Source organism: Osmia bicornis, chromosome 16 (genome assembly GCF_907164935.1).
Source record: "Osmia bicornis bicornis chromosome 16, iOsmBic2.1, whole genome shotgun sequence".
NCBI lineage: Eukaryota > Metazoa > Arthropoda > Insecta > Hymenoptera > Megachilidae > Osmia > Osmia bicornis.
Window position 1 is genome coordinate 8,168,525 of NC_060231.1, and position 13,374 is coordinate 8,181,898.

Sequence of the window (13,374 nt, forward strand, 5' to 3'; positions counted from 1 at the left end):
TTCATTTCGACCAATCAGACACGTCGCTGTGTGAGCGAGTGCGTCGATTTGTGACGCAGTACAGCATTCCTCTTCGAAGCTTCGTTCGTCTTGCACGTGTCTGCAACAGGTAAGATTAAATTATTTTCAAATATTAAATTAAATTGTCTTTCGGGTGTTGAAAATACAAAAAAGAGAAAGAATAGCCGAAGAGAAATCTAGCTCTTTGTTTTTTGACATTAATTCGAGGTTATCTTTAAAAATACGTGAGTTGAAATTTTTTTGCTCTTCCCGTGAATTGACAATGAAGTTGGAAGAACAGAATCTGAATTATTTTCCCTTTACACCAATAATTTTTCGAATATTATTGCATTTTTTCATGTTTTTAGTACATTTTTCCCGTAATTTATTGTTATACATCGTGATAATTGATTTTCTCGTTTTTTTACTATTACGCCGATATAGATACGAATTAAATTAGATACATTTCCTTCATTTATTCTGCTTTTATATCAATAATTTCTTAAATCCCGTCAATATCTTATATCTTATCTACTTTGTTTCTTATATTTTGGTGTTTAAAGTTTTTTGAAAAGTAATCTTGATTTTATTTCAATATGGCGTCGATAATTTTTAACGAACCTTTCCCTTACGATTATTATTAAAGTTTCGAAGCACTTTTGAAACTTCTATCGATGGCTGTGATTGGTCGTCCCATGTTGGCGTCCTCTCATTTCGACCAATCAGACACGTCGTTGTGTGAGCGAGTGAGTCGATTTGTGGCGCAGTGCAGCATTCCTCTTCGAAGCTTCGTCTACTTTCCACGCGTCTGCAACAGGTAAGATTAAATTATCTTGAAACATTAAATTAAATTGTCTTTCGGGTGTTAAAAGTACAAAAATAGAAAGAATAGCTGGAGAGAAGTCTAGATTCCTGATTTTTGATATTAATTCGAGGTTATCTTTAAAATACAAGAGTTGAAAGTTTGTGCTCTTGCCGCGATTGTACAATGAGGTTGGAACAGTAGAATTTGAATTATTTTCCCTTTTATATCGTTAATTTCCTAACCAATATTGAACGTTTTTAATATTCATTCACACAATTTACTGTTTAATATTTAATAACGTTCTTTCTTAAGCATCGTAATATTATGAGATCTGTTCGTCTACCGGCTTCGGATCGGCTGGGGACGAACATTACCGAATAATACCGAAGCGGTGCCGACCGGTCTTCGTCGGGAAGGAAGGTCTCGCCATTTCTCTCGCGAACGTCCAAGTGACAAGACGTGTTGAGAGCATCCTTCCCTCTCGAGTATAAGTAATAAGTGAGCATTGTATCTATTAAAATATTTTGCATAAATTATAGTTGGATCGTTTATTATTGTTGATTACATTTTATGTACATAAATTCGTATTTCTTTTTTGTTACAGATATTTGATGGATATTGAAAGGACGCCATGATATGGGTTTGAAATAGAAATTCGTAAGAATTTATTGTTTTAATTTATTCTGATCAATTATTAACATTTATTATTACTTGTCTTTTATTGAGTCGTTGTTAATTGTAAGCATTTTTGATAATTACTTGCTACCAAAGTCAAGAAAGAAAAGATTAGAGACATTTTTTTTCTTTAACCAATTCATAGAAAAGAATAATTAATTTTTCATTTTATTAAATAATTTCGTCCAGTATTTTAATACATTTGTTTTAAATTACTAGAACAAAATTGAAATAATTCGTATTTTACTGCAAATGATTGCTTCCCTTCTGCAATTATTAATTATTTTATACAATCTATTTTTGTTAAATCGTAGTAATTATATTATAATATCCAGTTTTCGATGCAAATTTAAATTAAAATAGAATCACGTTTTTTAAATCACATGCTGTTTAAGCATGATTAATTATTGAATTTTGCTTATTGAAAAGAATTAGATAATTTATAAATTACTACGTAATAGAATTTCCAACAATTTTTAATATGCTTACAATCTGAACAACAAAAATCCACTGCTTTAATAAAATTGTTTATTATATGTATTTAACAATGATTTTTTATCCTTGTAATATTCATTGGAATAATTATCAACAATTATTTAATACATTTCGTTATTACGAGATAATCTAGGATCAATATTCTACTTGAATAATATTCGTGTTCGTTGATATTTCCATTTACACATAACAGTATTTCCTTAACGAACGTTCAATAAGAAGAATGTTGGATTGTTTTGTATATTTCCACCGATCCCCAACCTCCTCGCTAATCTTTTCTTCCAGGAATTGTTGTGGCCGCGCGCAAGGCGGCCGGTAGAGTCAGTGTTTGTACGAACATATTTCCAATGTTTTGATTTTTTCAAGGGTGAACTGGCCCTGAATAGAGTTGCGTTTGTACAATAGGAATCACGCGAAAGTAGAGTCAGTGTTTGCTGCGTATTATAAAATATTTTCTAGAGTATCGCGGCTCTGCTTTTTCCTTTTTCATCGTGAAAGTAGAGTCACTACAATTGTTCGCCGAAAATTATTCACGGTCGCGTTACTAGTATTTCATATCTATATTTTTATTTTTATTTTTAATTTTTTTTTTTTTTGTTTTTGAATTGCTCGATATATCCGGTATTAGAGTCAGTGCACCACTGAAGAGGAGTCTTGGGCGTTGCTCCATAAGGAAAGAGTGTAAGTATCTTATTACATACTTTATTTAATTAATTTTAATTCAAGTAGAATAATTTACAATTTCAACACTTGATAGTTGAGAGTTATTTTCATTGTTAATATTTGATAAAATCCAAATTTATATACATATGTACATATGTATAATTTTATTACAATAAGAATTGATAATTTTCTTTTCTTTTGTTACAGATGAATTTTTTGATTTTGCCGAGTTCCTGGATATCCTGATGATGGCTTTCTTCACGACTTCCGTCTTGGTACGTCACTTAATTGTTTATTATTAAAATAGAATAATTTACAATTTCAATAGTACTAGATAATTGAGAGTTCTACTTAATTGCTATTGATAATATATTTTACTTAAGATTAAATTCATATATAATTTTATTATCAAATAAAAATTGATAATTTGCAAAATTAACCGTAATTCTTTTTTGTTTTGTTACAGATGAATTTTCTTCACGACTTCCGTCTTCTCGTACAAGCAGCCTCCTACCTGGTGCTGTCCATCCTCCTACTTGACTGTCGGAAGAAGAGTATATCTGCGAACGGTGAGTCGCATGTTTATGGTTCCTCTGGTGCCCAATCATGTCGTAGGACGAATGGTCCGAATCGACACGGGTTACCAGTTGTATACGTGGTTAGCAAGCACAGTGACCATGGGTATGATTAGTAACCATACCCATGAGTAGTAACATTTTTATTGTTTCATTTCATTTAGTTCAGGCTAGGTCTTCTTGTACACCGCGTTTTAATATCATTTCAATTCCACATATTCCTAGTAGATATTTATGAAATATATGAACGCTCTTAAATGTTTTTAAATGTTCTTAAATGTGGAATATGAAATATTTTAATATAGAAGCAATTTTATTTAGTTTTTATTCAAATTGATATATTCAAATTGGTAATATAATATGTATACTGAATATACATATTATTTATGATTTTACATTGATTTAATTACATTTTCTACATAGTAAATTCAAATATAATTTGAGACTTTTTTACGAGGAGTAAAGTTCAATTCATTTCATGTAAAATTAAACAATTTATGTGCAAGAAGACAATTCGTGACGGGTAGATTTCCAAGTCAGAGTGATCTATTTCAACAGATTTTGCGTATTCTTGAAAAGTTACTCCGAGGAGGAAGTCGCCCGAGGATGTTTTAATTTTTTATTATAATTTTCATAATAAATTCTTTTTTTCAATGTAAAGAATTCTTAATTAGTCATTTTGCTTTTAATAAAATATAAAATTCAATTTTGACATTAAATTCCTTTTTATTAGAGTTTTGCCTTTATTAAATTAGTGTTGCGAGAAATTTCCGACGCGAGAGTAAATATGACGATGCACTGACTAGTATTCGGTGGGAATCCTTTTGGTTTTTAAACTCAATCCAATGTTTTATTTAATTAATCAAATTAGTTACAAGGATTCCGCGGCCTAAGACCGTGAACACCATCTCATGGGAGACAAACCCATGCATTACTAGGCCTTTGCAGGCGCAGCTTTAGAATACGGAACATATGAAAATATGTTACCGTATTCTAAACTGTAGTCCTTTTGTCTATACTATGGGCGTCCGTCAATCTGACACCGTTGGATGCAACGTGTTGGACGGGCGGGTAGCGCTCTTAGCGAAGGGGTGCATCCTGTCCTGGCGTTACGACGTCCAGGCGGGGTGGGTGGTATGTAGCGTCTGGCGTATGAACTAGGGGGCGTGAGACCCTTCGTTGCCAGCTGATATTAGCAGTGCACCATGTTTGCGTCATAGTTGCTCTTTTTTTTTTTTTTTTTTTTTTTTTCAGTATTTGTTCTTAAAGCTTTATATTTACAAAGTCGAGTCACTTTTATTAAATTAAAATTGTGAAATATTAGCCCGTTAGATGTTTATGTACTAATCATGTTTGTAGATCAGGATTTTCAGATTTAACCCCTTCCGTGTTTATTGCCAAAGCCCATTCACGTGCCCAGGTGCTACTTGGATGGGTAGAGGCAATGGGCACGATGACCTAGTTGATAAGAATAATAATTAATAAGCGGCTGGCATTGTGTTAGTATATCGTGCACGACGTAATTTCCACATATGGTGTGTGTGGTTTTAGGCTGTGGGATTGCGTCGGTTTAATAACTTTTTCATTTAACTTTTAATTTGAAATAATATTTTATTGAACAAGATGTACAATGAACGTAGAAACGAAATAGTATTATACCATTACTATTACCATGATTGCATTACTGCATTATTGTGAAATATTCTATATCAAAGTATGTAGTTGATTAATCATTATACGCAATGATTGCTAGCCTTGCCAGACGATTTCAGTGAAAAATGGTACGTACCGTAGAGTGTGATGTGAGATGAAACTCGGGTGTCGGAGGCGTCCCGGGACGTTCTCTCTAGTGTAGGTCTTGCGCCCGGGTGGAGTGTATGGGGGTCGTGGAATGAATTTTTGTGAGAATGTGATTTTGCCTTTTTTAAATATAGCGTTAGGTAGGTAGGTAGTATACCTTCTGGTGTGTGTGATAGATTGTAAGTAGGTAGGGCCGGGACAGGTTGTCACAGTCTCTTGGTCGGGTAGGCGCGATTTCGCGTGATCAACCTGTACCTGGAATATATTTGAAGAATTGACGATCCAATCGATACGAACGGAGTATGTCGTTCGCTTTCGATTCTATCTGTACAATTTTTCAAATTTTTGGCGACTTCATAAGTCGTCATACGCGATCGCAATGGCACGAAACGCACAAGTTCTGCTCGAGCACGGCACGTGAGCACGAACAACGACTTGTATAAAGTCCTTTTTCGTCCACGTGTCAATTAGAGTTTCGCGATTATTCTGTTTTGTTGATTGTTTTTTTTTTTGTTTTGCGAATTTGCAAGTCTCGAGCTTTAGATATAAGTTTTCAGGTGGGTGGACCGCCCCGAAGAAAGAAAAGGCTATATGCCGAAGCGCCCCGACAAACTGTCTTTCAAGAGGGGAACTACTAATGATTTTGCATCCTTTTGCAAAAAAGGATGGGAAATCATTATCGTTACTACTTTGTCACTGTGCTTGCCTGTAGTTGTAGTTTTGTAATTTCAGGAGAAGAGGGGGCCCGTGACCCCCATGATTTTGGGCAAATCGCGTTTTCAATTTAGTGTTGCGAACTTTAAATATCGCGTTTCTTCTTGCATTGCTTTAAATAGAATTTAACTTTTCAATGTTGATTGCTTTAAGATTTTTCAGAGTTTTCTTTTTTAATGTTGATTGTTTTAAGATTTTTTAGAATTTTGCTTTTTAATATTGATTGTTTTAGTGTTGCGAATAAAAGACTCACGGTTTGAGAATCCCCCTTTTCTGCATTTTAATTGCATGTCTGTTAAAGATAGCGTTGCGAATGACATTAGCGCGATTGTTTCCCAGTGTTGCGACTTATAAATACGCGATTGCTTTGCATTAGTTTATAGAGTTCCCTGCTAAAATCAGTGTTGCGGTAATGAATATTCGCGTTTTGCATTAGAGTTGCGATATATGATGAAATGCCCAAAACGATCCAGTGGATTTGCCATGGTCCATAAGGCAGCTATGGACCAGCTGCCATGATACAGTCTTGGATTGGCTGTCCCCTTTTCTAGATTAGTGTTGCGTCTTAGAAAATTCGGTAGATTTGAGTAGTGTTGCGTTACAGTTCGCGTTTTCTCTTTTTTTCTTTTTTTTCAGCTTAGCGTTGCGCATAATGGAGCAGCCTTCACGCGTACGCTTTTTTACATATTATATGATTAATGAAATTAGTGTTGCGAGCAAAAATTCACGGTTTGCGAATTCTCTTTTCTGCATTTTAATTGCATGTCTGTTAAAGATAGTGTTGCGAATGACATTAGCGCGATTGTTTCCCAGTGTTGCGACTTATAAATACGCGATTGCTTTGCATTAGTTTATAAAGTTCCCTGCTAATTAGTGTTGCGGTAATGAATATTCGCGTTTTGCATTAGAAATGCCCAAAACGATCCAGTGCAGTTGCCATGGTCCATAAGGCAGCTATGGACCAGCTGCCGTGGTACAGCTTTGGATTGGCTGTACCCCTTTTTTTAGATTAGTGTTGCGTCTTACTAAATTCGGTAGATTTGAGTAGTGTTGCGTTACAGTTCGCGTTTTCTCTTTTTTTCTTTTTTTCAGCTTAGCGTTGCGCATACTGAAGCAGCCTTTACGCGTACGCGTGAATTTGTACATATTATATAAATAATGAACTTAGTGTTGCGAATGAATTCGCGATTGTTAATTAGTGGAAGTAACTATGACTCACATTCGGTGGGAGTCCTTTTAAGGATTCCGCGGCCTGAGACCGTGAACACCATCTCATGGGAGACAAACCCATGCATTACTAGGCCTTTGCAGGCGCAGCTTTAGAATACGGAACATATGAAAATATGTTACCATATTCTAAACTGTAGTCCTTTTGTCTATACTATGGGCGTCCGTCAATCTGACACCGTTGGATGCAACGTGTTGGACGGGCGGGTAGCGCTCTTAGCGAAGGGGTGCATCCTGTCCTGGCGTTACGACGTCCAGGCGGGGTGGGTGGTATGTAGCGTCTGGCGTATGAACTAGGGGGCGTGAGACCCTTCGTTGCCAGCCGATGTTTTGTCATAGTTCAGAATGTTTGCAATTTTGAATTAGTGTTGCGTGTGATTTCGGTTTGTTTTATTTTATAGGGTTTGCTTAGGGATTGCTCTTATGGGCAGTGAAACTTTTCTTTCCAGGTTTCCCTGTACCCTCCCTCCCACTGCCATGCCCCCATTCTTTTTTCTACCCATTTTAAATTTTGAAAATTTTGAGCATTCGGTTATTGGAAATACTGTTAAATAATATATGAATTTAATGTTTTCAGAATATTATTAGATACGATAAAATTTTTAAATAGAACTTTGTTCAAATTTTTATTTCAAATGAAAGTTCATTTTATTTTCTGATGATTGGTGATAAATCATTTCAAGGAATATTTGTTCATTCGAGATAGCTTATTAAATTTTAATACTACTTTATTTAAACAAAAGTACGCAATGTTTTGTTTCAAGCTTACGGAGAAGCTAATTAAATTAATTTTATAAATTTTCAAATTCTTTTTCTGAAAAGCAAAGTCCACTCGTGATGTTTTTTTTTCACTTTTTCCATTTACAATAAATTTGCATTGAAAGGTGTATTGATTAATATAATGATAATGCAATAAAGTCGAGTAGAGTCGTGGTTGTACGTACTACATATTATATGTACTTATGTACATATATTGCAATAAAAAGCAGTTGTTTCAATTAAAAATATTGTGTGCTATTCGTCGCGAAATGAACGAATATGAAATGAAATACAATAAAATGAAATAATTAATGTTCTTAACTCAAATCACTTAACTGAAATGTATATTTTTCTGATTTTTTTTCTCTTTATTTTAGTACTGAAGTTTGCTTTAAATTAATATTTCGTATCAAATTGATTTTTACTAATGTATCTTCTTTCCAGCTATTAATTTTTCTTTGTCTTTATCTGGATTCAATTAATCAGTCTCTGTTACAGAGAAATATCTTTATAGGAAGTATGAAATAATAATATCGGATAATCGACTGGAAGAAATGTAATAAGAAGATCTAGCATCCATAAATGGAATGAAATGTATCCAATTAAGCAAAACAAGGTGAAAGTGATTCTTATAAATGGTAATATTTGAACCGTACTATTTTCGAAAATTCTATTTAATCCTTTTCTGTTTATTTTAGGCAGGTTGTAAATTTATGATTAAGGCTACACGAGCCTGATTATTTTCTTAAATTTCTTAAATTATGTTTAATCCTTTTCAATTTTATTTTAGCAAGTATTCTGGTGAGGACAACAAAATCAACAAATTCATTGGACTTATTTATGTACATAAGTACATATGTAGTCATTAAGATATAATCGTGAACACTGCAATGTTTAATTAGGAAGCGTTATATTTAAGCGAATTTTTAATATAATTACGAGCGCTCGTTTAGGTAGGCATTCTTATCGTTAGTAATATAACTATGTAGGACAAATATGCAATTGCATATTTATTAATTACAGATCTGTAATCAAAATCAAAATTAAAAAATGTACGTAGATATACATATGTATAGATAGGTAGGTAGTAATAAAAATAATGCTCCTTTTGTTGTTCGTTGCATAACAGTAACAAAAACGTTTTGCAAATGTGCATCAAGAGGATGATGGTATTGAATAAAAATAAAAATTTTTCTATAAATGGAGGGTGGATGGGATGAGGTAGGGCGGGTCTCCACCCGCAGCAACCTCCCCGTGGTGAGACCTGGGAAATCGTTATTATTTGATGGATTATTAATAATTGCATCATTATTCCAATGGTACACTTATTAATTATGCAGCAAATAATACGAGCGAATTGGCTGCGGTATTTATGCTTTTCTTTTTCTATTTAATCTCTGTTATATTTTTTTCAGGAACTACATATGTCTTTAAGATTCTTCGTCAAGTGTACCCCACATTGCAAATACAATTTTACGGAAAGAAAATTAATAATAGTTTTGCTCGACAGCGCAATACGACAGCGATATAAGTATACAGAGAAATCTATGTATAGAGTATAGAATATAGAACAATAAACAAATGGAGAAGATTATGTCGTATAGAATAGGTACCGGCATTTCTTGCAAGAAGAAAACGAGCATGTATGTACTTACTTATTTATATATATATATATATACATAATTTTATTAGTCGTATGTTTCAAAATATTTACTATGAATTTGATTTTATAGAAAAATGGTCGATTTATTCGAGAAGGATAAAGGAAATATATCATTGCCAGCGAAATTACAGTCATGGCAGGATGAGAAAGAGAAGAGTAAACCCACAATTATCAACACACAAAAAGCTTTTTACAATATTAAAATTGGAGACATTCAGAACAAAATAAACAGGTTATAAATATCAACAGGAGGAGGTCAACTGTAAATTTAATAAAAACATGAATGATGATTTTTTCGAAATTTTTCATAAAAATATTCAGGTTAGAAGATCGAAACGATGAGTTATTAGAAAAATTGAAGTTACCGATGAACGTTCAGCGATCATAGACGCAGAAACATCTGATGAAATTGCAAATCTAAGCAAACAACTTTATTCTCAAAACAATAAAGTAGATGATGTAAAAACTAAAATTGATTATGTGGAAAATAACCGAATAAAAGATAAACACTCTCACGATGATAAAGTAGAATTACTTAATCAGCGATACAAAGAGAAGAAAGTTGAATTAGTTTCTCGGATTAAAGTTTTAAGTAACTTATAAAATCTCTTTTTCCTTCCCAATGAAATCTTATTTCATTCCCAACAAACAATCTATTCTTAATATAAAGATATTTCTTTCGTTAGCTGCAAAAATTAATGGTCTGGAAGATTTTAAAAAAACACAAAGAGGTTTGGAAGAAAAATTTGAAAGAAATGAACAACGGATTTCAAAGAACGAGGAAGAGATGAAAGAATTGCTCGAGAGTGTTAATCGAAAGTTTGAATTTGATAAGGAAATGTATATTAAAATTATTACTCTTTATTAGTTTAGTTTTAGAAAAGAAACACTAATCATAAATTAATCGTTGGACCTTTTCTTAATTTAGGCTGAAAAATGAAATGTACCTGTGTCTTCTCGATTTAGCGGCACAGTTTCAAGTAGAAACTGTCGAACATATAAGTTTACCAAACAAGAGATTAATGCGAGAAAACATTATGCTAAAAAATGAATTATCCCATATTTCGAAGCAACTTTCCTCGGAAAATGACATTCAATCTATTCTCAAGTATCATTAAACGCATTTCCATTTTTTATTCGTCGGAATAGAAAAATACTTATGATTTTTATATCTTATGCATAGGAACTCGGTTGTAGACTACAGAAAAAATATCGTTAAAAAGTCTTTGCATGTAAAACAAAATATAATAACTATAAAAATACAGAATGCTTTGTTAAAATGTTTGAAAAATAAGTTTCGAAGGACAAAGGGATATTTTTCATCTATCGATGTTCCCGATCGTACTATGGAAAGCAAATATCTTATCTTAATTGAAAATGCCCGTAACGAAGAAAATTTAACAAACGTTCGTTTATCAAAATTAAATGTTTTACTTGAAAAGGAGAGAACAAGAATAGGGATCGCAAAATATTTACAAAGAAGGTTAAATTGTAAGATAAAGGCGGCTGTAGATACACTTTATGATCTAAAGTACATTGCGAGGTGTTTGCTTGAGGTATTTTTCAATTTTTCAATTTTTCATTTCATTTCCATGAAATAATTTTTAATTCTTCATCATTATACGATCAAGTTACACGCAATCATGTTTTAGTGTCCTACCAAATGTCCTGATATAGCAACCTTGAATTGCACCCAATGCTTTTGTTTCTGCAAAACATATTCATGAAAGGGCAATTAAAAGTTCAATGTGGCATCGTTCAAGTCGTGAGTATACTAGTACGCTAGTAGTATAACAACACTACTATTATCATGGAAAAATATTTTTCATTTCATGCATGTAACGTATCGTATCAAGGGTTGAAACCCTACTCCCACGAGTGTTAGAATTTCGTACAGAAGATTTAAATGATATTTCGGATTTTGAAATAATCACAGAATCTCAAGAGAAAGAACAAATCTTGGACAAAGTACGTAAAAACAATTTTATTACGTAACATGTTAAAACATGTACTTTGCTTTATACTTGAGATTTCTTCTCCCTATTAGGTAAAATTAAGCACAGATTCGGATAAAGAAACAAAAATATCTATTGAAAGTATCGACTTGAAAGAACATTCATCGACAGATATTTCAGATAATATTATGCCATTCGAGTTAAAAGATGATTACAAATTGTCTGAAAGTGATGAATACATAGAAGATGAATCTGTATTTAGTATTGTTGAATGAAATACAAATTGGTTCCGTGGTCTACAACCTCCCTCCCGGCTTATTACATCCAAAGACGTCAAGTAAGTAGTGTACGCAAATACTTGGTCATTTCAGTTTGGTATATGGTTACATCAATCTTGTGATCTGGCTTAACAAATCGTTTCACTTTTCGCTTTATCCCGTTTTCTGTAACATCAAATAAATAAGTTAATAAGCTAATGTTTATAAACGTTATATGTACAATACTTACAGTTTCATTCTAGACGGAGCAACAATATTTCTCTGTTGAAGAGACTTAAATCTGTCTTTTAATAAAATTAGTAGTTGGCTCAGCATTGCGTAAATTACCGGTTAATTCGTTTGCTAATTTGAAATCAGCTTCCAACGGTTCAAATTTAACTTTACTAAGAGTTTTAGGACCCAGTGCCTTTAATACTTTCTTCTTTAATCTTTCTTCTCTTTGGATTTTTTCCTTTCTTTCTTTAGAAGCCAACTGTTTATTTAATAATCTTAATTTATAAATATCCGAAACCTTCTTCTTTTCTAACTTTTTCTGCTGCTTCTTACGCGCTAATTCTTTCTCTTCTTTTTGTTTACGTCTCTGAACACGCGTTTTTTTCTCATTTCTAACTGGTGGATTTACAGACGTTACTCTCGGATCGTCATCGTCATCGTCATCGTCATCGTCATCATTTTTCTCTTCCGATTTCAATCCTTCTAACATTTCTTTCAGTAAGTTATTTTCTTTTTCTTCCACTGAAACCTGTGTGAAAATTTCAATATTGGTTAACAATTCTATATAGAAAAATTTATACATCAAAAATACCTTTTTAAACATATCTGTAGTCACTCTTTTCAAATGTTGTTCCTCTTTTATTAATTCCATTTCCTTCTTTGCTACTCGATGTAATAAAGTTTGATGATCCTCAAACGAAGGATTATAAGATGTTCCTGGATGCGGTGCTTCGATTGCTGGCAAAGCTGAAGGTTTCTTGCGTATTGAAATTGGTATTCTCCTCTTCTTTGCACCAAAATGAGTCAATGTATGCCTGACAGTATCCGGAGACATCCATTCCGTATCGATACCAAGTGTTTCTTCAAATTTCTTTCCCAAACATCAGCATTAAACTCTCCTCTTTTAGGCTTGTTCGATCTTCCTTCATAGCTAACATTCTATCTGTAATTTTATTTTATCTTTTAATTTTAATATTCCTTGCGCCTCTCTCAAAGCTTCCTTTTCTACCAAAATTGCATTTTTCTTTCCTCCTTAGTTCTCACATGATTTCTTTTTCTTATTGGATCCTGTACAGCTGTGTGAGGTTTTAAATATTAAAACATCGCGGCTCCTTTGATTTCAATATTTCTCGACGGGTTCTTTTCGGAAGAACTTTAGGCTCCGTAGAAATTATAAATAATTCCGAATCTTGGCGTGTCGAAAAAGAACCACCTAACCTTTCTTCTAACCGAGAATCTTCCAAAAATTTCTCAACATCTTTTGTATCAACATGTTTTCGCCATGATCTTTTGTCTTTTTTAGACACTTTACGCTTTTTACTATTGATCGCAGGCATTTTATTCTTTAAATGTTGGAATAATATCCTTTACCACAGCATTGAACATTTATTCGTTAACCAGTAAACGTGGCTTTCTGGCTTTCTGTTTCTGTTTCTGTTGGGGAACAAGTTTGGTTAGGTTACGTTAGGTTACGTTAGGTTACGGGTTAGGTTAGGTTGAAAGACTGTGCTTGGATCAGTACATACATAACTATATGTATGTATACATATAT

General features: G+C 33.1%; 2 protein-coding genes across 2 annotated transcripts; one reads left to right on the top strand and one right to left on the bottom strand.

Annotated features, from left to right (window-relative positions):
- Positions 1 to 8,960: 8,960 nt before the first annotated feature.
- LOC114880767 lies at positions 8,961 to 11,606 on the top strand. Its single transcript, XM_046289119.1, is given in 9 exon segments — positions 8,961 to 9,356; positions 9,447 to 9,608; positions 9,698 to 9,726; positions 9,729 to 9,968; positions 10,063 to 10,216; positions 10,305 to 10,484; positions 10,560 to 10,959; positions 11,225 to 11,344; positions 11,424 to 11,606. Coding segments are annotated over 9 exon segments (1,530 nt in total). The 5' UTR covers positions 8,961 to 9,294.
- Positions 11,447 to 13,292, bottom strand: LOC114880759 (ribosome biogenesis protein NOP53). The gene is given in 9 exon segments (XM_029197133.2): positions 11,447 to 11,757; positions 11,759 to 11,774; positions 11,839 to 11,903; positions 11,905 to 12,351; positions 12,415 to 12,693; positions 12,696 to 12,759; positions 12,761 to 12,848; positions 12,851 to 12,916; positions 12,919 to 13,292. Coding segments are annotated over 9 exon segments (1,359 nt in total). The 5' UTR covers positions 13,160 to 13,292; the 3' UTR covers positions 11,447 to 11,664.
- Positions 13,293 to 13,374: the final 82 nt, after the last annotated feature.